At 49.1% G+C, this 24244-nt stretch overlaps 1 protein-coding gene across 2 annotated transcripts in view; it reads left to right on the top strand.

The window, feature by feature from the left end:
- The window catches only part of LOC147665978 (glycosyltransferase 8 domain-containing protein 1-like), a 64520-nt gene extending 48916 nt beyond the window's left edge, over positions 1 to 15604 (top strand). For both annotated transcript variants that reach the window (XM_086949350.1, XM_086949351.1), the window contains exons 8-10: positions 6802 to 6968; positions 9670 to 9782; positions 11957 to 15604. In XM_086949350.1, the coding sequence (XP_086805476.1) occupies positions 6802 to 6968; positions 9670 to 9782; positions 11957 to 12147 (471 nt within the window). In that variant the 3' untranslated portion in view covers positions 12148 to 15604. The remainder of the gene's footprint in view (positions 1 to 6801; positions 6969 to 9669; positions 9783 to 11956) is intronic.
- The last annotated feature ends 8640 nt before the right edge of the window (positions 15605 to 24244 follow it).

The following is a 24244-nucleotide window of genomic DNA, read 5'->3' as shown; positions in this document are numbered from 1 at the left end:
GAGTTAGAACCTGGTGAACACCGTCTTCTATGTTAAGAAGCTATTGTCATACTGAGACGATTCTGTCTTATAACTCAAGGCTTACAATACTTAGTATGCAGAATCTTTGCCCAGTTGAAAACTTTCTTTAGTGCCAAAAAGCTTGTGTGGAAGATGCTGAGCACAAGTCGTCAACTGTCACCAATACACAGAGTTACTCTTCAGTACAAAGATTTATAACGTGTTGCATACCTCTACACACCTAAGGTGCGATAGGAGCACATGTGTTTTGTAAACATTTACACACATTAGCTGGACACAGGCTGTACAAAGTTAGGTAGAAAAGTAATATGGTAGTTACCCGCCACTATGTAAACTATAAAACAAACTAACACACCAATTGGATGATGTCATCAGTTATTTCATTGGGATAGAACATCTCCGGAGGTATGTAATATGTGAGGTCATAAGCAGCGCATGGCGGGTCGCTCATTATAGCTCGCTTTGCTAACTATAGCTGGTGAATTTCTATGTTTCTTTTAGTTCAAAACTTCAATGTTGTTATATTCACCTAACTATAACTTTTAAACCCAAAACACATCTTTTTACCACACCCACCCATAACGTTACTTTAACCTTTGTTTTTTTTCAGTGAATTTTAAAGTTAAAAATAGTTTTGTTTTTTTAAATGTAATGTAATTTTATTACCATTTGTAGACCCATACCCCGCTGTGCAGGAGCTGCTGCCTGGAACTGCAGCCAATCACCCCCCAAAGTCAGCCAGCCCCTGCTGCGTACAGCCTTTGGCCGTGCGTAGTGGGGGGTTAGCCACAGGGCTTGGCCTGCCACTAGGCCCAGTGGCCAAACTCCCAGGAGGCTGCCAACCCCACGCCGCAGACAACCTTTGGCAAGGCAGCTTGGGTTGGCCTTCGGGTCCTGGGGACCCCAATCTCTGGGGTCAAAACATGTATATTAATGGTGGTGAGGGGACATCCTCCAGGTTCAATTCCAATAAAAATTGAGAGCTGGGTTGTTCCCTCCCCCAAGGCTTTAAAGGACCCGGGGACCCCATCCCCTGTGCCCACATATTAGTAAACAGCGGAGGGGACGTGTAGCCAATCCAAGGCCATCAGTCCATCATTCATCTAGTGAACAGCGTCAAGGTCCGTGCTATATCTTGAGCCAAAGCCACATTGAAAGCGATGTAGACATTTTTATTTCTGGATGTGTGAAGAAGGCCCCGAAGGCTTCAGAGTGTCTCAAATTTATACAGTTTATAATCGAGTGTCTACAAGAGATGCATGTCAGGGAAACAGGAGCACACATTAAAGAGGAGTGAGGTGGGGGCTCAGTATGGAGTGTCGCTGCATCAACAACGTGAAGACAAAAACACCATATGGGATACAGATAACAACGTTGTATATTTCTAAAAGCATGTCGTTGGTTGAGAGGTACTTGTTTGCAGAACATTAAAAAAGAGAGGAACAAAGATATTGAAGGTAGACTATGAAAGGTATCTAGGGATTACTCAAGTAAGATGTCAGGGGACACTTAAAGAAGGTGAAGGAGTCGAGCAAGGCTGCAGCTAGCAGAGGGTCGACAGTTGTAAAGCAGCAGCTGTCGGCTACATTTCCACAAACAAAGAATATTTGAGACAAGCCTGAGTTCTAAAAAGTCCTTTGGGTTCATTCCTTAAGTGCTGAAGCAGTTGGTGCACAGCAGGCAGTCCACATTCTGAATATCTCCAAATCGCGCTGAGACCCTGTAGGAAAGAGCCCCTTTTTGACATGATCACCCCCACTTTTTGCCTGCTATCTGATGCCGTTTTGAATGAAGTGCCCTGGGTTTCCACCAGGTCCCCCCAGTGTGAGTGCTCTTTCCCTAAAACAGGGTAACTGCAATTGTTCCCCAATTGGCAATACCTTTCGCACCCCTGTAAGTCCCTGGTAACCGGTGCCCCTGGCACCTAGGGCAAGGGCCCTAAAGAGGGTCCCTAAGGGCTGCAGCATGTAATGTGCCACCCGAAGGTACTCACCACCACACAGACTGCCGCTGCGTGAAATGGTGCAAACACGACCTGGCACACATCCTGGGTGCCGTGCCCACAGACGCTGCATACAGTATATGTCCCCCCTACAGTGAGCCTTTCAGCTTAAGGAAGGTGTATTATGATACCTGTGAGGACAGATCTGCCTGAGCAGATATGCCCATGTCCTAGTCAGTTCACAGTACAAGTGAACAGGGAAGCCATCTTGAGCACAGGTTCTGGGCACTGGTCATTACGAGTTCACCAGCTACATGATAACTTCACTAAAAACCTATGGTGTTTGGTATCAAACACCTTGTCTTAATAAACCCATACTGATGCCAGTAGTGGATTTATTAAGACATGCACCCAGAGGGCACCTTAGAGGCGCCCCCTGAAAACCTACCAGCCTCTTAGTGTGCTGGCTGACTGGCCTCGTCCAGCGTTCCACAACAGACATGTGTCTGACCCCTTTGCAGCTGAGAGCCCAGAAGCAATGCCTGCTCCGGAGGAAGGTGCTCACACCGCCTCCAGCAGGATGGCTAGTGAATCTGCATACCAAGGCCAGAGGTTCGCAGCCTCCGCCGCCTTTGATATGCGACCCTGGCTTCCCCCAGACCGGGGAGATGCCACCCCCTGCACTGAGGCCCATTTGGCACCAGGACAGGTGGGAAATGAGTTATACAAGGAGGTGTGATGCACGACCAGGTCAGACATACCCCTAAGGTGGGCTGCCTGCTGTTCTCTACGAAAGAAGGATTCCATCATCTTGATTTTGGTGGAATTTGGACCCCAGGTGTAAGTAGCCTATTAGCCACTACTAGTCACTCACCTTAATGCCCCAAATTCCATTTTTCGGTGGCCCCCCGACACCAGAAACTCCGATTAACCTGACAAAAGAAGGACCAGGAAGAGCTGAATAATGGACAACTGCTGCCTGCTGTTGGACTTTCGCACGAAGCCCTGCCTGCCTGCTTCTGTCCTGACAGTCGCTATGACCCGACTTGTCCGGTACCTGTGCATCCTGCAAAAGCCTCAGAGGGTCTCCAGCCTGTCACCAAGCCGCTGCATCCTCCTGGAAGTGGAGGAGTCACTTGCAACGTTCAATTCACCGCTCTGTCGTTCAGAGTCCACCGACGCAGCAGCTGCCCAGGAGGAGGTCGCCGTGCTCAAGGAGGTCAGATCCTTCCCCCCACCAACTGTGAAGACACCAGGACCAACCGGAGCCGCCCTGCACCAATACCCGGGATACCAAAGTTTGTTAAAGTCCAAACCGCACTCCAACACTAAAACGATCGACCAGCCAACAAGGGACGTCACCATGACAGAGGCCAGCACTGAGAGTGGCCCAGCTGTCATGTTTAGTCCCCTTTCTGCAGACCCGACCAAGATCCGTGATTGCCTTTGATGCATGGACCAAACCCCTCTGTAACCGAGCTCCCTGGCGCGGCTCCACGGCAACAAACAGTGCCCCTCTGCCCCCAGGACCCTCACGAACCGAGCTTCCCATTGGGAGCTCCCGGACTTCCCTGGTGCAGCCTGTTTCTAGGTGGCCGCCCTCTTTGCCTACAGTGTACCTCGCAAGTCTACCAACCCGTCCAGCTCCTCTGCACCTGTACGCTCCAGGGCAGGTAAGTCCGAACTGGCTGTGGTACTTTGGACCTTGGCACCCTAGCACTTCAGCTCCTAAAGGGGACCCCAGAACACATTTGCCAGTACCTGTACTCAGTGCCTTTTTCTCCATAGGAAAGCATTACCGCATAAAAACGCATCTGTGCTAACATTTTACTTACTGTAAAAAGTGATATATCAAAAAGTACTTACCCAATTAAGAAGGTCTTGGTGTTAAAATATATACAAAAATGCTTATTTTTATAAATTGGTCTCAAGTTTCTTCTTGAGTGCTTTTGATTTATTGATTCGGTGTGTTGATAAGCCTAAACTGCTTGCCCACTCTACCACAAAAGACTGCCTTTGGGATTATTAATTTAAGTCCTGTAAACCAATAAGAGTCTTCTGGACTTTCTACATAGTGCACCTCATTTTGATACTCTGCGTAAAAAGCCCGCGTCCGACAGACGTTTACTCGTTGGCCCCGTCTTTCATCTACCATGAAGGCAGACTATTGGTCCAGGCATACACAGTAGAGGTCCCTTTGAAGGCCGAACCCACACCCTTTGAGGGGGAGCTCTTCCCAATTGTGTAAGATGAACTGTGACCCTGGCGTCTGGGGCATTTCCTTTCATAAACCACCACTTTGAACAGTCTTGTTAGTTTATTTGGCGCAGTGACTTGTGGCCCACTCGCTTACCACACACGTCAGCCTCAAACGATATGGAGAAGACTTCGGAAAGCATTAAGTTATCATGCTCCTTTACCTCCATGAGTGCCCCACCTCGAGTGGGAGGGGTAACGTCATCAAAGTAACTAGAATTGAACTCGGCACAGAGTATTTTGCCGCTGGAATCTTCCTTTGAGGCGGGAGCATAGTTGAGCATAGTTGCTTCAGTGACTAGGAATAAGGGCAGCTACTTTGCAAAACATGAAGCTGAGCTGACCCTCCCTGCCTCCCCACACCCTATCCCCCCCTACTGGGGGTCCTTGATAAAGCACGGTGACTGTGGATGTACGTAGAGGTCACTTCAGTGGTTCAAGCAGCCTCGGACCCAGGACATCCTGCAGCCCAGTCTGGAGTCCGCAGATACCGAGACTCTCTTACCAGTGCAGTTATCTGGTTCTACTTTTCAGCAGTCGTGGCTACATGGTGCTTTATTCATGTACAACCTCCACTAAACCTTGGCTCTTCAGTCTGTTAGATATCTTACTAACATCCTACCCAATAGGTTCTGTTGCAAAGCCTGGTCGGACACTCCTGCAGGCACAATTGATCATTTCTCATCTGATCCCTGAAGAAATGCCTTGAGTGGAAGTGAAACACTGATCAAGGATGTATATGAAATAAAGGATTTGTCTACAAAGATTCTAATCCTGATTAAACAGTTTTTGTTTCCTCATTTTACTGTAAAAGAGATGTTGCCTCTCCTTTATATAATTAAGCTGCAGAGACACTTCCTAGCCTAGAGCTTCTTTCATCCTCTCTGTACCCTTGAAGCCTTCCTGTCCATCTTCTTCCAGCCCAGAGGGACACTCTTGTGCCGAGGCTCGAGGGGGTCCTGTTGTCCCTGAACAGTTTCATCCATTCTCTTATCAAGCTGGCTCTCTACGCAGTGCTCCAAAATGAGGTGCCCTCCACAGGGTGTCCCGACGACCCTTATTGGTTTATAGGGCTTATATTAATAATCCCCAGTGCTTTCTTTAGTGCTAGTGTGGGCGAGAGTTTAGGTTTATCAGAGGGGAGTGTTAGCCTCTGTTGCATACACAGAGTCGATAAATGAGACGCACTCAAGAAGATACTGGAGATGAATTTAGAAAAATAACATTGATTTTTATATATTCTATGTTCTGTGAACGTTTACCCCTCCACACACACAAACATAGATTTCTGTGCCTTAAAGAGGGAACAAAGAGGTGGAGGAGTGGCAACCCATGTCAAATACAAGTGAATACGTGAAAAAAATAATTAACGATGTTTCTTCGATACTAGTATTTGTATCAGATTTAGTGAACTGGACGTTAGCTTTGTTTTTACAGTTTCTTTTTCGCTGTGCAGCTTTTCTGGTCTTGAACTCTGAATTGGTTGGTATTTTTTATACCTATAAGATGGCTGCTGTTGCTGGTCTTTCTTTATGAACCAATCCCTGTTCTGTAGTATATGGTATGATGATGCAAAACACTATGGAACGTGTACTGTACCTGCCCTTATCCCCTGGACTTGTGGAAAGATATTTATGTCAATCTTCCATTGAACACAAATTTAGATCAGTCAGAGAAGCTATGAACGTCTACCTCTCACTTCAGACCAACCGTTCTGTCCGCAGTCTGGTGAAATACCTCGAGGCTCTCTCTCTCGACTCACATCCGCACCGTAACCAGGTGCTTTGCTGCGGAACCAAGCGAAGATCAGCTGATGCTAGGGTCGGGGACTCTGGGTTTGAGGTGATTCATTGGTCGTTGAGCCGGTTCTTGACAATCTGTTAATCAAATGATGGTTAGCCTAGTTTTTATTGTACTTGGTTGATTTGAATACAATAAACTTTACACACAGACACTTGAGCAAGAACCCCAAAGCATGGGTGTGCGTCATTGGACGAAGAGCAGCTTCCTTGTACGAGGAGCCATGAGTCTGAGCCTCCGGATGAGGGTTGCCTCCTGTATCCTGGGCGATCTTCTAACAAGTCGTATCCTCGGGATCTGTTGATGTCGTTGGTTCTTTTCAAGTGACACTTGCAACTCTTGTCTACAAATCCCAGAACAGGTTGTAAAATGGAAAATGGTGTCCTCATGGCTGGTATTTAGGTGGCAACTCTCTTCAACGCACATGCTCCCCTAAGGTCTCTAGGACCTGCGCACTCTGCACTGTCAGCTGATGGTGCAGAGTTTGAAGGGCCCTAGAAGCAATCCTTAGTGGCTTTTCATCTCAACCTTTTTAGATCGAACATCTCAAGAATCCAGTTAAGCATTGAAAAGCATTGAAGTTTTGCAGGAGCTGTGTAAAGTGAAACGCGTTTTGCTTGTCGTTGACCTGCCCGCTCTAACTCTGATTCTCAGTTGTGTAATGAATTAAAAGGTGTTCGGGTTCTACCCACGTGTGTTGGTCAGTGGAGGCGACACCCCTTCATCTGATAGGTCGAGCTCACACACCCTTGTAAGCACTTGTATCTCTTCTCCACCCACAGCTAAATTACATCGGATTCCTTGATTTCAAGAAGGAGACAGTCCGGAAGCTGGGCCTGAAAGCAAGTGCCTGTTCCTTCAACCCTGGAGTCATTGTGGCCAATCTGACCGAGTGGAGGCGCCAGAACATCACCGGCCAGCTGGAGAAGTGGATGGAGCTCAACACAGAGTAAGTGAAGTGGCAGCTTCTCTCAGCAGCCTTGCACCGTGGCGCTGCTCAGTGCCTAGAGTCCTGAGTCTCTGCTGTGACTATAGCTTCTCAGCAGCTTTGAACCGTGGCGCTGCTCAGTGCCTAGAGTCCTGAGTCTCTGCTGTGACTATAGCTTCTCAGCAGCTTTGCACCCTGGCGCTGCTCAGTGCGCAGAGTCCTGAGTCTCTGCTGTGACTGTAGCTTCTCAGCAGCTTTGCACCCTGGCGCTGCTCAGTGCGCAGCGTCCTGAGTCTCTGCTGTGACTATAGCTTCTCAGCAGCTTTGCACCCTGGCGCTGCTCAGTGCGCAGCGTCCTGAGTCTCTGCTGTGACTATAGCTTCTCAGCAGCTTTGCACCCTGGCGCTGCTCAGTGCGCAGCGTCCTGAGTCTCTGCTGTGACTATAGCTTCTCAGCAGCTTTGCAACCTGGCAATGCTCATTTCTCAGAGTCCTGAGTCTCTGCTGTGACTATAGCTTCTCAGCAGCTTTGCACCCTGGCAATGCTCATTTCTCAGAGTCCTGAGTCTCTGCTGTGACTATAGCTTCTCAGCAGCTTTGCACCCTGGCGCTGCTCAGTGCGCAGTGTCCTGAGTCTCTGCTGTGACTATAGCTTCTCAGCAGCTTTGCACCCTGGCAATGCTCAGTGCGCAGCGTCCTGAGTCTCTGCTGTGACTATAGCTTCTCAGCAGCTTTGCACCCTGGCGCTGCTCAGTGCGCAGCGTCCTGAGTCTCTGCTGTGACTATAGCTTCTCAGCAGCTTTGCAACCTGGCAATGCTCAGTGCCTAGAGTCCTGAGTCTCTGCTGTGACTATAGCTTCTCAGCAGCTTTGCACCCTGGCGCTGCTCAGTGCGCAGCGTCCTGAGTCTCTGCTGTGACTATAGCTTCTCAGCAGCTTTGCAACCTGGCAATGCTCATTTCTGAGAGTCCTGAGTCTCTGCTGTGACTATAGCTTCTCAGCAGCTTTGCACCCTGGCGCTGCTCAGTGCGCAGAGTCCTGAGTCTCTGCTGTGACTATAGCTTCTCAGCAGCTTTGCAACCTGGCAATGCTCATTTCTCAGAGTCCTGAGTCTCTGCTGTGACTATAGCTTCTCAGCAGCTTTGCACCCTGGCGCTGCTCAGTGCGCAGCGTCCTGAGTCTCTGCTGTGACTATAGCTTCTCAGCAGCTTTGCACCCTGGCAATGCTCATTTCTCAGAGTCCTGAGTCTCTGCTGTGACTATAGCTTCTCAGCAGCTTTGCACCCTGGCGCTGCTCAGTGCGCAGCGTCCTGAGTCTCTCCTGTGACTATAGCTTCTCCCAGTAGTTCTGTGCCCTGTCATCCACTGGGCTTTCAGAGATAGATTCTATCACTATTAATCAATCTCTGAACGTGCCAGGCCTTCGGGGTCTTTTCTGTGGCAATACCTTTCCCCAACAGCGATGCATCCTTCTTCTGTTGAGTGCTCCTGGTCTGTGATGTGACAATAGTTTCTGTTATTATCTCCCCACAGTCTCGCTGTGCTGGTAACTTCACTGTGTCTTTGCTCCTGCATCCTGAAGGCCGCGCTTGATTTGTAAAAGCCTAGGTGCCAGGGCGCTCGTCAGGCGGCCACCGCAGCTTGCACCGTCCATTGCCCCTGCCAGCGCTAGTGCAACATAACTTCTGTCCGTCACACTGTTGAAGTTTGACCATTCATATTATTCCAGGCCCCCAAAGCTATAAGAATGGCTTGGTTGGCAGGGGTCAGTCATTGTTAATGTATATTAAATTAATAAACAGCAGTTGTTGTGCTCGTACCTAAATTAGGTTGACAGCACCGCCATGTGGCAGACTGTCATAAGTGCCAGTGTTCACAATTTACTGCCGGTGCCGAGTATAGGAAACCACTGGCTCAAATTGAGCACTGCCTGAAGGGACCTTCTCAAATGCACACTGTCTCTTAGTAAATTTTGAGTGCGTCTACTCCCGGACCTTTGTTGAATGAAAAGCGTATAGGCCCCGGGGAACATAGTTGTTGTTAAGCGACCTCTTTTTGGTAGTCACCTCCAGTTTTTAATTTTTTTGGGGCCTCCCCTGCTGGTAATCTTAAAATCTAACACTGGGATACTGCTATCCACTCCTCAGTGTATGTGCTCTGACCCCAAGACTTATCACAATTGGATTAAAACCTCGTTGGCACGTTTACATTTCCTATAAGCCCATAGTGCGTAGTGCAGATGTTTACCCACAGTTGAGTGTCACTCGTGGCTTCAGCACCTTTTGTGCATCCACCACAGTGACCGGTTGGAAAACCTGATTTTAAATAATGAATCTCTCACTCTGGCGGCACCTTGCGGCCACAAATGAGGGTGCTGAATATTCAAGACTGGATCATGTGATACATTAGAAATGTCCTGTACCCCCAGTGACGACGCCCAAAACAGCATTGTCACTGGTCGAGCTGTAGTGGGCAGATCGGAAAGTCATAGCATAAATAATACGCTTTAATCTGTAATTTTTGACCTGTACGACCTACAGGGCTCTCTTTCTCAGACAGCAGGGCTCTCTTTCTCAGACAGCAGGGCTCTCTTTCTGAGACGGCAGGTCTCTCTTTCTGAGACGGCAGAGCTCTCGTTCTGAGACAGCAGAGCGCTCTCTTTCCGAGACAGCAGGGCTATCCCCACGGATACACTCCTCATCGACTCCTCTTTGGTCTCCACAGGGAAGAGCTGTACAGCAGGACCCTCGCCGGCAGCATCACGGCCCCCCCGCTCCTCATCGTCTTCTACAAGCAGCACTCCAGCATCGACCCCATGTGGCACGTCAGACATCTCGGTAGGTTTCTGCGCATGCGCTCTTTCCATGCCTGATGCTCACCTGAGGCCTTACAGTTGTTACATATTCTGCCTTTTAAGAGCCTCCTTTTGAAGTGTTTCTGCTCAGTTACTTATTTTTGTCTCAGGCCTTGTAAGTTGTTATTAATTTGTAATAGTTGATTCCTTTATTTTCTTTTTTGCTCAACAACGTGCACTACATTTATGGTATATTCTGGCAGTTTCTTTCGAGTTCATGCCTCCATTTGAACAGCTGGTGCTAAGGACGCTTATAATATGTTTCATGTTTCACCTGAGTGTGCAAGAGAATTCCCCAAATATTTCTCCCAGCTGACATCTTGGTCAGAAGATTCATGTTTCTCAAAATTCGTGGTTTGAATGGTATAAATGGCAGTTCATGGCCTCTGAGCGAGCTGAGGGCTTCGAGGCGGAGTCCAGGGCACTGGAGAGCAGTCGGGCCCTGAGGGCTGGGTCAGGGTCACCTCTCACAAGTCGTTGTCCAGAATCGTAAGCCTTGGGCTGCAGATGGCTTTGAAACAAAGATGACGTTCAGCTACGCAAGCGTGCTGAAACTGAAACACGTGAAACCTCATGACGGCAAGCCTTTGATGCCGGAGACGAGGTATGTAGGGCTCCTTAAAAGTCCATGTAGGTCACCTCTTTTCATGACATTTACATTCCATGCTTGCTCACTTGGTGCAGTAACAAAGCTAACTCAAGGAGATGATGGACTGAGCTGAAACGTTTCAGACACTCACCCCAGTCACAGATCTGGGTTTAATCCATCGTTTTTTGCACTCCACACCACCCCAGTTCAGACATGGCCATATGCAAATCAGTCTGACCCTGTGCCTCATGGTAACAGTCCAGCCCGAACTGCCAATCCATGCCTTCCCTGGACCGGAAACAAGCATCCTGGGACCGGTTTCGGGCTCACAGCCCTCGTCAGCCAGGAGAGCTTGAATCCAGTGGCAAAGTGAGCAAGGGACCCACGTCTGGGCATACCCTGCCAACTTATGGCAAAAAAAGCAAACACAAGGAGATGATGGATGGAGCACTGAAATGTTTACACCCACCTCCCTGTGAGGCTGCCTCCACACCCACCTCGCAGGGGGTGGACGTAAAGGCTGCCTCTCCGGGAGGTGGATGTAGAGGCTGCCTCTCCGGGAGGTGGGTGTAGAGGCTGCCTCTCCGGGAGGTGGGTGTAGAGGCTGCCTCTCCGGGAGGTGTGTGTAGAGGCTGCCTCTCCGGGAGGTGGGTGTAGAGGCTGCCTCGCAGGGAGGTGGGTGTAGAGGCTGCCTCACAGGGAGGTGGGTGTAGAGGCTGCCTCTCCTGGAGGTGGATGTAGAGGCTGCCTAGCCCAGGGGTGGATGTAGAGGCTGCCTAGCCCAGGGGTGGATGTAGAGGCTGCCTCACCCAGGGGTGGATGTAGAGGCTGCCTCACCCAGGGGTGGATGTAGAGGCTGCCTCGCCCGAAGGTGGATGTAGAGGCTGCATTTCCAAAGGTGGATGTAGAGGCTGCCTCGCAGGGAGTCTGATGGAAAGGCTGCCTCGCAGGGAGGTGGATGCTAAAGGTTATTGATGACGGGTTTCCCTTCAAGGTTGATGTTGAAGGTGATTGTTGACTTCACAGTAGTGTGAGGTGGCGAAGGAGGAGGGATGGTTCGGTAAGTATCTGGGAGGTAGATGCTGAAGTTGCCCCGCAGGGAGGTCTATTTTGAGGCATCTTGCATTAAGATTGGTGATGAGTTGGGCCCTCTCAAGAGGTTGGAGAGGTCAAAAGTGCAGGTGACCTGGAAGTGGGGGTTTATGTGGGTGGGCCTTACTGTGGACTGATGGCTTAGCATGCTGGGTGGGGGCAGCCTGAGTGATATACATGGGTGATTGACAGGCGGATGTGGAAGGGAGAGGCGCAAATCTTAGCGGGTCTTGGATTCAGAAGCTGGGGCGCAGTCATGGAGAGTCATGGGTGAACCGATCCCATTCGAGCTTGTGTGCATTTGTTATTTGTTTTGCTGTTAATGGCATTCATTTTGTTTTTGAAATCACTTGATTTATGAGAGTTAAACATGTCCATATATGTCTTTTCTCTCTGTTGGGCTTGGCAATCATATTTAAGGTTCCATAGAATCTAATCTAATTCATACCTCTTTTCTGTGTCTTCCCCCATCCTAGGCTCCAGTACCGGCAAGCGCTATTCCCCCCAGTTTGTGAAAGCTGCTAAACTCTTACACTGGAATGGACATTTTAAGCCCTGGGGCAGAATGGCTTCTTACTCTGAAGTCTGGGAGAAGTGGTACATCCCAGATCCTTCTGGAAAGTTCTCCTTAGTGAGGAAGCACTCGGAGAAGGAGGAGGTTATGTGAAATGACTTTGAGTCTTCTCAGAAGCAAATTAAAGACTGTCCTCAAAAGGAATCCAAGAGTCCTAACTTTCTCAGGAATGCTCACTGGTTCCCACTGCATCATTCTTTTGTGTCAATGAAACTGCAGTCCTTAGTGGTCCCTGCCTCCCTTCCACCTGCCTGGTCACTGTCGAGCTCCTACCGCTTACCACATGCCTGTTTAACTGGTCAGTCGTCGGTCTGTTCAAGGTGGAGGGATTGGCTGCTGTCAATGTTAAAAGGGAAGTGCTGCTCTTTTCTGTAGCTTCCTGTGTGGTTAATGGTGGATGTGGTTGATGGTGTGGTTGGTGCTTGATGATGTGGTTGGTGCTTGATGGTGTGGTTGGTGCTTGATGGTGTGGTTGGTGCTTGATGGTGTGGTTGGCAATGTGTGGATGTGGTTGGCGGTGTGAGGATGGCGGTGTGTGAATGTGGTTGGCGGTGTGTGAATGTGGTTGGCGGTGTGTGGATGTGGTTGACGGTGTGTGGTTGGTGCTTGATGGTGTGGTTGGTGCTTGATGGTGTGGTTGGTGCTTGATGGTGTGGTTGGTGCTTGATGGTGTGGTTGGTGCTTGATGGTGTGGTTGGTGCTTGATGGTGTGGTTGGTGCTTGATGGTGTGTGATTAGTGCTTGATGGTGTAGTTGGTGCTTGATGGTGTGTGATTAGTGCTTGATGGTGTGGTTGGTGCTTGATGGTGTGGTTGGCGGTGTGTGGATGTGGTTGGCGGTGTGTGGATGTGGTTAGTGCTTGATGGTGTAGTTGGTGCTTGATGGTGTGGCTGGCGGTGTGTGGATGTGGCTGGCGGTGTGTGGATGCGGCTGGCGGTGTGTGGATGCGGCTGGCGGTGTGTGGATGCGGCTGGCGGTGTGTGGATGCGGCTGGCGGTGTGTGGATGCGGCTGGCGGTGTGTGGATGTGGTTGGCGGTGTGAGGATGTGGTTGGCGATGTGAGGATGTGGTTGGCGTTGTGAGGATGTGGTTGGCGATGTGAGGATGTGGTTGGCGATGTGAGGATGTGGTTGGCGATGTGAGGATGTGGTTGGCGGTGTGAGGATGTGGTTGGCGGTGTGAGGATGTGGTTGGCGGTGTGAGGATGTGGTTGGCGGTATGTGGATATGGTTGACGGTTGATGGTGTGGATGCGGTTGATGTGGCACGCTTGTATTAGCTGGCAGTGGTGTGACTGGTGGTCCTGTACCACTATTTACTACGGTAAGAGTGTTTACAGACAGTGGATTCCACTACTGTGACGTATCCACTGGTAGGTTCGTTGGTGTTGGTTGGTATTGAGTGACAGGTGTATGACAATACAAAGCATGCCATTGCAATGCATGCCTTTACCAAGCATGTGTTAGAAAGTGAATGCCATTACCACGTGAACCTTTTACCACACATATTTTTTACACCGGATATGCCTTTACAACGCATGCCTTTACAACCAATTTCGTAGTGAAAGCATGCATGCTAAAGGCATATGAATGGTAAAGCTAAAACCGGTCCCTGGTGCACCCCGTCCCTTTTTTAAAATAATCCTCCTATCAGCCCTAAAAGGGGATCACTGCGCGAACCCTCCCCCTGGCCATTGTAAATAATACCCCTCACTTGAGCCCTAAAAGTGGACCCCTGCACGACCTTTCCCAGCCCTTATTCAAAACACCCCTCCACTCGCCTGCACCCTAAATGTGGACCCTTGCGCGATCCCCCACCACCCTTACCACACATATATTTTTACCGCCAGAACTACACATGCACCTTTACCATACATACCTACCTTTTCAACGTAATTCATTGTAAAGGCATGCATGGTAAAGGCATATGCATTGTAAAAAATACACGGTAACTGTACATGTATTTTGACGCATGTGTCTTAAGGGCTATGCATGGTAACAGCTGCATTGTAATGGCGGTTTCCCTTTGAGTGATAGATGGCGCTGTTGTGACTTCAGTATTATTTTATGTTTTTGCACCGATAAGACGGAAGGTGCTTGTGCCTCTGTGGTGAGAGCACTTCTGTCATGGGTGGTACCTGTCTCACTGATGGAGGGGGGTGGGGGGGGGGGGGGATACAGGCTATTCCACTCTGAGTGATGGTGATGGGTGTCGACAGGACATCTGGGCACCAGATTAGGCTCAGTACTGGCTGTAACTGTTTGCCCGTTCCTCAGCCTCAGGTTATTCTAGTTCTGTTGTGGCATTTCATCCAGCGTTTGGTTCGACCATGTGTGAAATAACGGTTATAGTGCTTCTGCTCCAAGCGCACTCCACCACAGGGGCTTAGGTTTGAGGTTGTGGTGCAGTCTGTGATGATAAACACTGGATGAAAACCACAAGGCATGGAACTGGTTGTCTTGACAATCATTGGATGAAAACCACAAGGAATGGAACTGGTTGTGATGACAATCATTGGATGAAAACACAAGGCATGGAACTGGTTGCAAAACTATTAATCTGTGCCTAAGTAGTCAAAAGCAAACTACGGTCTCAAAGCTGAAAGCAGGGAGAATGAAATCAGGACAAAAATGATCACTGGAGATACTCAAAGTGCAGCGTACTCCCATGTGGTCTGGGCCAGGCTGCCAGTTTTGGGATCAGAACCAAAGCTGATTTTCATGTGGTGGAACCTTTCGCTAATGGGGAAACAAGCTAAAGAATGGTACCTAGAGGCCCTCCCAGTGGGTTATCATTCAAACATCTCCTTACATTAATCTTCATATGTCTCCCCATGTTGAGATCATTGCCACAAAAAAGATTCCTTGCGCACAGTGCCATCACGCCTCCAGCTGAAGGTCACTGATGAGGCGCAACATGGCCGAAACATGTTTAGGGTCGATTGAGTTCCTATTGAGAGGGGGTGTGAGCTAAGCAGTTTGATGTGCATCTGGTTGGTTCACATCTGTAACAGCTCATGACGTACTGCTGTTTGCAGGTGTCTGTGCTTGTACAGGCCTCTCAGCCCTACCTACAGGTGGGACTCTGTCTGTTTTATTCATTTTACAACTCACAGCTGCTAGCTCTGTTAGTTTTAATAGTGTTTTTGAATATTGCATTTTAGCCGCCATACCGCCAAGAGATGCTAAGACTGCCCTTTTCTGCACCGGGAGGGGCCACAGCTGATGGTACCAGGGAACTAACGGGAGTTTGCCCAGAGTGATGCCATCTTCAGGTGCCAGGCCACACAGCACCCTTTAGGACTGGTTACACTTTTACTTCTCAGAAGTGATTTCACGCGGTGACCAACCCAGAAGGACATGTTTGTTGTTTTATTAGTTGTTTTATATCAAATGTATTTAAATTATATGTTTATTAAGGTTTTCACATTTCAAAATGCTATATGCAGCACAATGTTTAGTACTTTATTACAAATATTAGAAATATTGGTGATGGAGCAGTACAAATGGTTTAAAAACAAGTGTTCCAATAAATTCATGTAAATGGTGCCATCTTCAGACTGTGCACAGATGACTGGTTATCAACATAAACCAATATGTCAGTTCAGACAAATGTATACTCAATCATGTGATGTTGATTGTTAAATATGATCTCATAAACCACTAACTGATTCCACAGAAGCAAAGTTTCAGAGAATGTTCAATGACGGAGTGCAGAATTTAAAAAAACTTGCATCACTATTAAAAAAAAAAATCTTTGCTATGAGTCGAGAGCGGCAGCAGATTTTGTTGTCCCAAGAACGTTGTTGAGTTTTTCATTTGTAAAACGTATTGACTATTACTGGGGGCAGCAAACTGTTGGTCCATAATAACCTTTACCACCACTGCCATGTTTCAACCCTACCACCAGACTTGAAGCGGCATTGCACAGGAGGATGTGTGGGACTGACCGCACAGAGGGAAGGAGCTTTGGCCAATAGGGCGGTCCTTGGCAGGCTGGCGGAACCGGTTCTAATAAAATTATTTTAGGCTTGCAATGAAAATGTAACATAAAAAGTAACGATTGCATATTATTTTAATATAACAATGCGGGTGCTTCTACCAGGCATGTGTACTTGGAATAGGTATAGAAATCCTTCTAAGTTTTAATGCACATCACATGACATGATACCAATGCCACAAAGAAAAGGCACCATTGACTCAGTTCCTGGCAGTGAAGAAATAATCACATGAGGAGAATTGAACAAATAAGAGGTAAAGCTTGGAAAGAACCAAAACCATTGTGAAATTAAAGTATTCAGCACCAGTCCTGGCACTGACGTCTGTTTCTTTTTATGCGCTTTGGACACAGGTATCCACTGTAACGCGATCACTCGTTGCAGGCAAGCCAATGGGTGAAGCGGAGAGCGGTGTGCGGCACAAAATGCTATGGTATTTTATAAATGCTTATAGAGCATGACAAAAACCCTTGGGTGTCAAGGCGCTAAGCTCATGCTGAACTGATATGGTGCCTGATGGATCCCTATTTGGCAAATAGCCAGGTTTTAAGAGCCTTCCTGACGAGAGCGGATTAGACATGGTCGGATTTGGAGAGGAGGAAGTGTCCACTCCTTAGCTGTTGATGCAACAACGCTTCCCCCTCCCCCCGTTTGAGTATCTAAATCTGTTGAGCTCTAATTTATGGGCAGCAATGGATCGAAAAGTTCTTCTCGGTCTACACCATTTAAAGGAGTTCTGCAGAAAAACCAAACCTATGCCATGCCGGGCCTTCGGGCCATGCATAGTGTCTTAAATTTCACACATTGCCTGACGCTAGCCTGCACTTCCGTTTTCTCAGAATTAAGTTGCAGACAGTTTGGGTCCATCCATTTTCCAGTTTCTCTCATGCAGTCGTGCAAGTTACTACCACCCTAGATATGGGGAAAGGACACAAGGCAGAGTGAACGGTCAGAGCTGTACGGGCCAAAGGCCACCGTTCGGCTCCTGACCAATAGAAAGATCCAGCAATTTTAACAAGCATTTGCAATGCAATAGGTCTCTCGTTTGTTAAAGTTAGAGCTATTGGCGTTGTAAAAGATTTTTTTACGCAGCCAAGTGCTTGCCTACTACGATTATAGTCTAAGGTTCCCGAGAACAAAATATCTGCCTCCCAGCTTTAACAAAACGTAATCACAATTCATGAAAACACCACTTGGCTTCAGAGTGTGATTTTCACAATAAATAAGTCGGGGCTACTGACTAATCATGACTTTTTAAAATAGGCATATCAATCCTACAGCCTTGATCAATGGCTTGTCGCCATAACTAAACCAATCCTTCTGTGTTGAGCATAAGCTGCCCCCTGAAGTCAGAAGTGCAAGGCACGCAATATTCTGCAATTAAAGCACATAACGTAAGGCCAATACAAACATGTACTCAAGGGAATAAGTTCCGAGCCACTCTCTAAGGGCCCGATTCACAGAACTAACTTAAGACAAATTCCTAAACTTACTACTTTGATATTCACAGAAGTTAGGATTTTGTTTTAAGACAAAATCCTGTCTTAAGACAAAATCCAGTCTTAAGACAAAATCCTAACTTCTGTAAATACCAGGATTTTGTCTAAAGTTAGTTCTGTGAATTGGGCCCATAGTGTTGGTTCTTAAAGTTTTTTTTCAGTGCCTCAGCTCAAATCAGGATGAGGGGGGACAGAAACTGTAGGGAGGAAGTATTAAGGGTAAAACTGAAAAAAACGAAAATCGCACAAAACGAAAATAGCTTGAAATTAAAAGCGCCTACACTAGCTGGAGAAGGGAATTTTTGACAATGATGGTTACCCCCAATATGTGAATCTGAGTAACTGTTGTTCAGATGTGGGGCATGCGTCGCCGTGCTCCTTTTCCCTTTACCAGCCATTTGAATCCTTGGCAGCGGAGATGCGTCACCACCACAGCAAGCAGCAATGAAAATAATGGTGTGACCCAGTGTCCCTCAGAACCTGGGTATTCGTATTAAATAGAACAAATAGTTATGTTGGGGTTTTTGCAATTGCTTAGAAAAAACTGTATTTACTGCAGCAAACACAAAATTATTAATAAAGATTCTGAAAAAGAAAAAAACACAGAGAAGACAAATGGATTCAATCATATATTCAAAGTAAGTATTGAATACTGTTGTCTATTGCAAGTACAAATTGAATTTGAACAGAGCCACAGGTGACAATAGTGATGTGGACAGTACACTATATACATGACAAACAAAATAAACTTTCAAATCATTTGTTTTTTACACATGTACTAAAATACCAATTGGTTCATTGAATCGTGATCAAGAGCACTGTGTGGACATATAAAGCATGTTCACGTTTCGACCCTGTAAGCAGCGCAATTTGGGGTTGCTCAGAACGGGACTTCCTCAGGACTACAGAAGTAGGGTGGACAGCCTATTAAATTAATTACAAAGAATAATCAGGTGTGTGTTGGAATTGGGACTAAATTAAAGTATGTAGTGGCCAGCTGGACGCTCACCACAAGGCTGACTTCATGGAGTGAGATCTGCGAATAACAAATACTAAGTTCATGGTGGACCAATGGGTCAAGTAATTCATGTGTCAACAGGCACTAGTCCTTACCAGCAGCGCGTAATTTAGATCCAACGATGGACCAGAGAATTCTGAAAATACATCAGAAAAACACACGAGTTTCCCGTGTTAGAAAATAAGCTATTTAAATAAACTGAAAGGAAGGGGCCATGCCTCCCGATTTCAAAATTGTCAGCACAAGTCTCCACCAGCCCGTTAGCGCCTAAAAATAAATTATAACTGGAAATGTATTGGTACTGAATAACACAACAGAGATTAAAATGAGCTAGGATAAAGGAAACCGGCATACCTCATGTAAGAATTCACTCGACCTCCACCAGCCAGTTGGAGTCTCGTGAAATGCAATTGAAATGCATGCAGGCAATTTACTTCATCTTACTGTGAAAATAAACAGGGCTGTTTAAAGAATCGCAGTGCTGGCGTTTAGCGCGCTGAAATGGATCGTGTGCTGAATAAAAAGTCAGCTCTCACCTTATAGCGAAGGCATGCATCCGCTATGTAGACACTTGACGAGTTACTACAGCCGCAAGTAAAATGCAGTTAAAGATTTTGTGCAGACGTGACACTCGGCTGGAGGCCACAAAGTGCACGTTGAACGTGCAGCAGCTCAAATGAGCTGTCAAAAAGGAACTCACTATCTATTAATAATGTCTGATTGGCTAAGAAGATGTAACCTAAACGTTTGTCAGTAAGATACATCTGTACGGAGGCTGATTTGCGAAAGAAACGCAACAGTATAATTAAAATACATATATAAATGTCCGTATGTACCAGTTACCTGTTGTGTCAACATGATTCTAATTGCACTACAGCAAGGCATTCTATAAACACTCACTGTAAAAAGCTAATGCTGAAGGGTAAAACTGAATTGATAATGCTTTGCAACAATCTTAAAGCTAAGGCACTTGCGGGGGGTGGGCATGGCTTAGACTATGATCCAGTATCAATCCTGTTATAATCAAGAGTGAGGCGTCCCTGCTGACCTGTATTTGGGTGCTGGACGGGTGGGCTAGCCTCCGACACCAGCATGAGCGGAAGCCGGAGCTTGGCTGACCTGCAAAAGCAAAGGATCGGAGCCCAGAGAGATCAAAACCGAAAAGGCTGTGAAATTGCAGTCTGATTGGAGCCCTAGGCAGAACAGCGACTGTTCCCTGTACTGGTGAAAGCGAACAAGGGTGGTGCGGACGGCAGCTAAAACACGAAGAACATTGTGGTGAGGAGCGCTGGCTTGCCAGCAGCACTGTGCTGGGGAGCAGAGGGCACCGACTCGGGCCGGCTGACTGACAGCGGCCTGAAACGGAGACCCACGGTAGCCAGCGCTCAAGTAGGCTTGAGGCGGAAGTGTAGCGGCACGACAGCTGTGCGAGCTAGCAGCGGGGGCCGAGGTGATCCACAGCAACACCCATCCAGGGATTGGGGTGTCTCGAACAAGCCCTGATGATTGGGAGGGGAAGATAGGAGACGGCCAGCGAAACAGTGATACACCATAGGATGGTCCAGCGCGGACACTGGAGGCGGGAGGACTCCAGGGGGCCTCGCGGGGCAGCCCAGCTGGGGTACAGCAACAAGGCGGAAGAAAGACTGTGCGCGAGAAAAAGACGCTGTGCGCCATCTCCAGTACGGGTGGGCGAGCTAGAAAGGAGACAGGAGGGAGGGGGGTGGAGCAAGAAGCCTCACTGCAAATCAATGGCGTGCGTTTAACAAAGTGTGACGCGGCCAATGAAAAGCAGAGGCAGAGCTTCCATCCCACTTCCAAAAGAAAAGTAGACAACAATACATCTCACAAGCAAGCAACGCATGTGCCGCGACACTAGGCGAGACCTAAAAACTAAGCCTCGGACCTAGACATTCCTTAGACAGTGGACCAAGATGTTGTTGCTGACCGTATCAAAGCCGGAGCACACTTCAACGAGCATAATGCAGCACTGCGGCCACCATTCATGATGGTTCGGATTTCCTGATTTTTGTAGGGCCTTTTCAGTGCTATAACCTGTGCAAAATCCAAACTGGGTTTCATCTAGATGGGTCTGTAGTTGTTAGGGATCTTAGAATCCAGATTCAATTTTTTTTTATTAAAGAGGAAGAATGGATGCTCCCTTCAATGCCCAGTAAACACAGCCTTGTTCTAACATTACATTAAAAAAATCATAGCCAGACCCTTTGCGACGGTGTGCGACGCAAGATCGATCACCTCCACAACAGTCCTCGAGCACTGGGACGCCCCGCATCCCAGCACTCCTAACAACACTGTCTGGCAGGGATATCCTGATTTAGTCCCTGTGACATTTCTGGCCTCATGTTCCGGATCCAGCGGGGAGAAGTTGAGAAGCATGGGCACCTTTTGGCATTTGCGCGCTTTAGAAATTTTATAAATAAATAAATAAATAAATAAATAAATGAAGTGGTCTGTGGGTCACAGAAGGCCTGGGAGTTAGAGAATGGATTTTTTCTTGTATCTATGGCATGGGTACTCACAAACTTTCTCTCGGGGGCCAAATGTAGAGGGTGGTTTGCGGCAAAGGGCCGCATCTGTTTCGGCAGGGTCACTGGGGGGCGGGGGCTAGAGTAAAAATTAAACTGACCATGAGGTTGAACACAGGACCCTGCAGCAGATGCATTAGTCCACTGAGTCACCAGACAGACGTGTATGTATGTTGTCTGTGTGTCTCTATCTGTGTGCGCGTCTCTGCCTGTGTGTGGGTCTCTGCCTGTGTGTGGGTCTCTGCCTGTGTGTGGGTCTCTGCCTGTGTGTGGGTCTCTGCCTCTGTGTGTGGGTCTCTGCCTCTGTGTGTGGGTCTCTGCCTCTGTGTGTGGGTCTCTGCCTCTGTGTGTGGGTCTCTGCCTCTGTGTGTGGATCTCTGACTCTGTGTGTCTCTCTGTGTGTGGGTCTCTCTGCCTCTGTGTGTGGGTCTCTGCCTCTGTGTGTGGGTCTCTGCCTCTGTGTGTGGGTCTCTGCCTCTGTGTGTGGGTCTCTGCCTCTGTGTGTGGGTCTCTGCCTCTGTGTGTGGGTCTCTGCCTCTGTGTGTGGGTCTCTGCCTCTGTGTGTGGGTCTCTGCCTCTGTGTGTGGGTCTCTGCCTCTGTGTGTGGGTCTCTGCCTCTGTGTGTGGGTCTCTGCCTCTGTGTGTGGGTCTCTGCCTCTGTGTGTGGGTCTCTGCCTCTGTGTGTGGGTCTCTGCCTCTGTGTGTGGGTCTCTGCCTCTGTGTGTGTGTCTCTGCCTCTGTGTGTGGGTCTCTGCCTCTGTGTGTGGGTCTCTGCCTCTGTGTGTGGATCTCTGCCTCTGTGTGTGGGTCTCTGCCTCTGTGTGTGGGTCTCTGCCTCTGTGTGTGTCTCTGCCTCTGTGTGTGGGTCTCTGCCTCTGTGTGTGGGTCTCTGCCTCTGTGTGTGGGTCTCTGCCTGTGTGCGCGTCTCTGCCTGTGTGTGCGTATCTGCCTCTGTGTGTCTCTATCTGTGTGCGCGTCTCTGCCTGTGTGTGGGTCTCTGCCTGTGTGTGGGTCTCTGCCTTTGTGTGGGTCTCTACCTGTGTGTGGGTCTCTGCCTGTGTGTGGGTCTCTGCCTGTGTGCGCGTCTCTATCTGTGTGCGCGTCTCTGCCTGTGTGTGGGTCTCTGCCTGTGTGTGGGTCTCTGCCTGTGTGTGGGTCTCTGCCTGTGTGTGGGTCTCTGCCTCTGTGTGTCTCTGTGTGTGGGTCTCTGCCTGTGTATGGGTCTCTGCCTGTGTGTGGGTCTCTGCCTGTGTGTGGGTCTCTGCCCGTGTGTGGGTCTCTGCCCGTGTGTGGGTCTCTGCCTGTGTGTGGGTCTCTGCCTCTGTGTGTCTCTATCTGTGTGCGCGTCTCTGCCTGTGTGTGGGTCTCTGCCTCTGTGTGTCTCTATCTGTGTGTGGGTCTCTGCCTGTGTGTGGGTCTCTGCCTGTGTGTGGGTCTCTGCCTGTGTGTGGGTCTCTGCCTGTGTGTGGGTCTCTGCCTGTGTGTGGGTCTCTGCCTGTGTATGGGTCTCTGCCTGTGTGTGGGTCCCTGTGTGTGGGTCTCTGCCTGTGTGTGGGTCTCTGCCTGTGTGTGGGTCTCTGCCTGTGTGTGGGTCTCTGCCTGTGTGTGTGGGTCTCTGCCTGTGTGTGTGCGTATCTGCCTCTGTGTGTGGGTCTCTGCCTCCCTGTGTTTGGTCTCTGCCTCTGTGTGTGGGTCTCTGCCTCTGTGTGTGGGTCTCTGCCTCTGTGTGTGGGTCTCTGCCTCTGTGTGTGGGTCTCTGCCTCTGTGTGTGGGCCTCTGCGTGTGGGTCTCTCTGTGTGTGTGTGGGTCTCTGCCTCTGTGTGTGGGTCTCTGCCTCTGTGTGTGGGTCTCTGCCTCTGTGTGTGGGTCTCTGCCTCTGTGTGTGGGTCTCTGCCTCTGTGTGTGGGTCTCTGCCTGTGTGTGGGTCTCTGCCTGTGTGTGGGTCTCTGCCTCTGTGTGTGGGTCTCTCTGTGTGCGCGTCTCTGCCTGTGTGTGGGTCTCTGCCTCTGTGTGTCTCTATCTGTGTGTGGGTCTCTGCCTGTGTATGGGTCTCTGCCTGTGTGTGGGTCTCTGCCTGTGTGTGGGTCTCTGCCTGTGTGTGGGTCTCTGCCTGTGTGTGGGTCTCTGCCTGTGTGTGCGTCTCTGCCTGTGTATGGGTCTCTGCCTGTGTGTGGGTCTCTGCCTGTGTGTGGGTCTCTGCCTGTGTGTGGGTCTCTGCCTCTGTGTGTGGGTCTCTGCCTGTGTGTGGGTCTCTGCCTGTGTGTGTGGGTCTCTGCCTGTGTGTGTGGGTCTCTGCCTGTGTGTGTGGGTCTCTGCCTGTGTGTGTGGGTCTCTGCCTGTGTGTGTGCGTATCTGCCTCTGTGTGTGGGTCTCTGCCTCCCTGTGTTTGGTCTCTGCCTCTGTGTGTGGGTCTCTGCCTCTGTGTGTGGGTCTCTGCCTCTGTGTGTGGGTCTCTGCCTCTGTGTGTGGGTCTCTGCCTCTGTGTGTGGGTCTCTCTGTGTGTGTGTGGGTCTCTGCCTCTGTGTGTGGGTCTCTGCCTCTGTGTGTGGGTCTCTGCCCGTGTGTGGGTCTCTGCCTCTGTGTGTAGGTCTCTGCCTCCTTGTGTGGGCCTCTGCCTCTGTGTGTGGGTCTCTGCCTGTGTGTGGATCTCTGCCTGTGTGTGGGTCTCTGCCTCTGTGTGTGGGCCTCTGCCTCTGTGTGTGGGTCTCTGCCTCTGTGTGTGGGTCTCTGCCTCTGTGTGTGGGTCTCTGCCTCTGTGTGTGGGTCTCTGCCTCTGTGTGTGGGTCTCTGCCTCTGTGTGTGGGTCTCTGCCTCTGTGTGTGGGTCTCTGCCTCTGTGTGTGGGTCTCTGCCTCTGTGTGCGTATCTGTCTCTATGTGTGCATCTGTCTCTATGTGTGCATCTGTCTCTGTGGGTCTCTCGGTCTTAGTCTTGCTCTGTCTCAGTTTCTTTGTGTCTGTGGGTGGAGTAAAGGCTGCGGGACGAAACTGGAAGCTTCCTAAAAGTTCCTTTGAAAGTCAGCTGTGAAAGCGCTTATAGCTGACTTTTAAAGGGCGTTTGGGAAGCTTTCTGACTGTGCCATGTGTGAGGTCGCAGAGGCGGGCAGTAAACACATAAGATGGTTGCAGCAGG

Source organism: Lissotriton vulgaris, unplaced genomic scaffold, assembly GCF_964263255.1.
Source record: "Lissotriton vulgaris unplaced genomic scaffold, aLisVul1.2 SCAFFOLD_1444, whole genome shotgun sequence".
Classification (NCBI taxonomy): Eukaryota; Metazoa; Chordata; class Amphibia; order Caudata; family Salamandridae; genus Lissotriton; species Lissotriton vulgaris.
The sequence above is the reverse complement of the archived record's forward strand: the minus strand, read 5'-3'. Positions and strand labels throughout refer to the sequence as shown.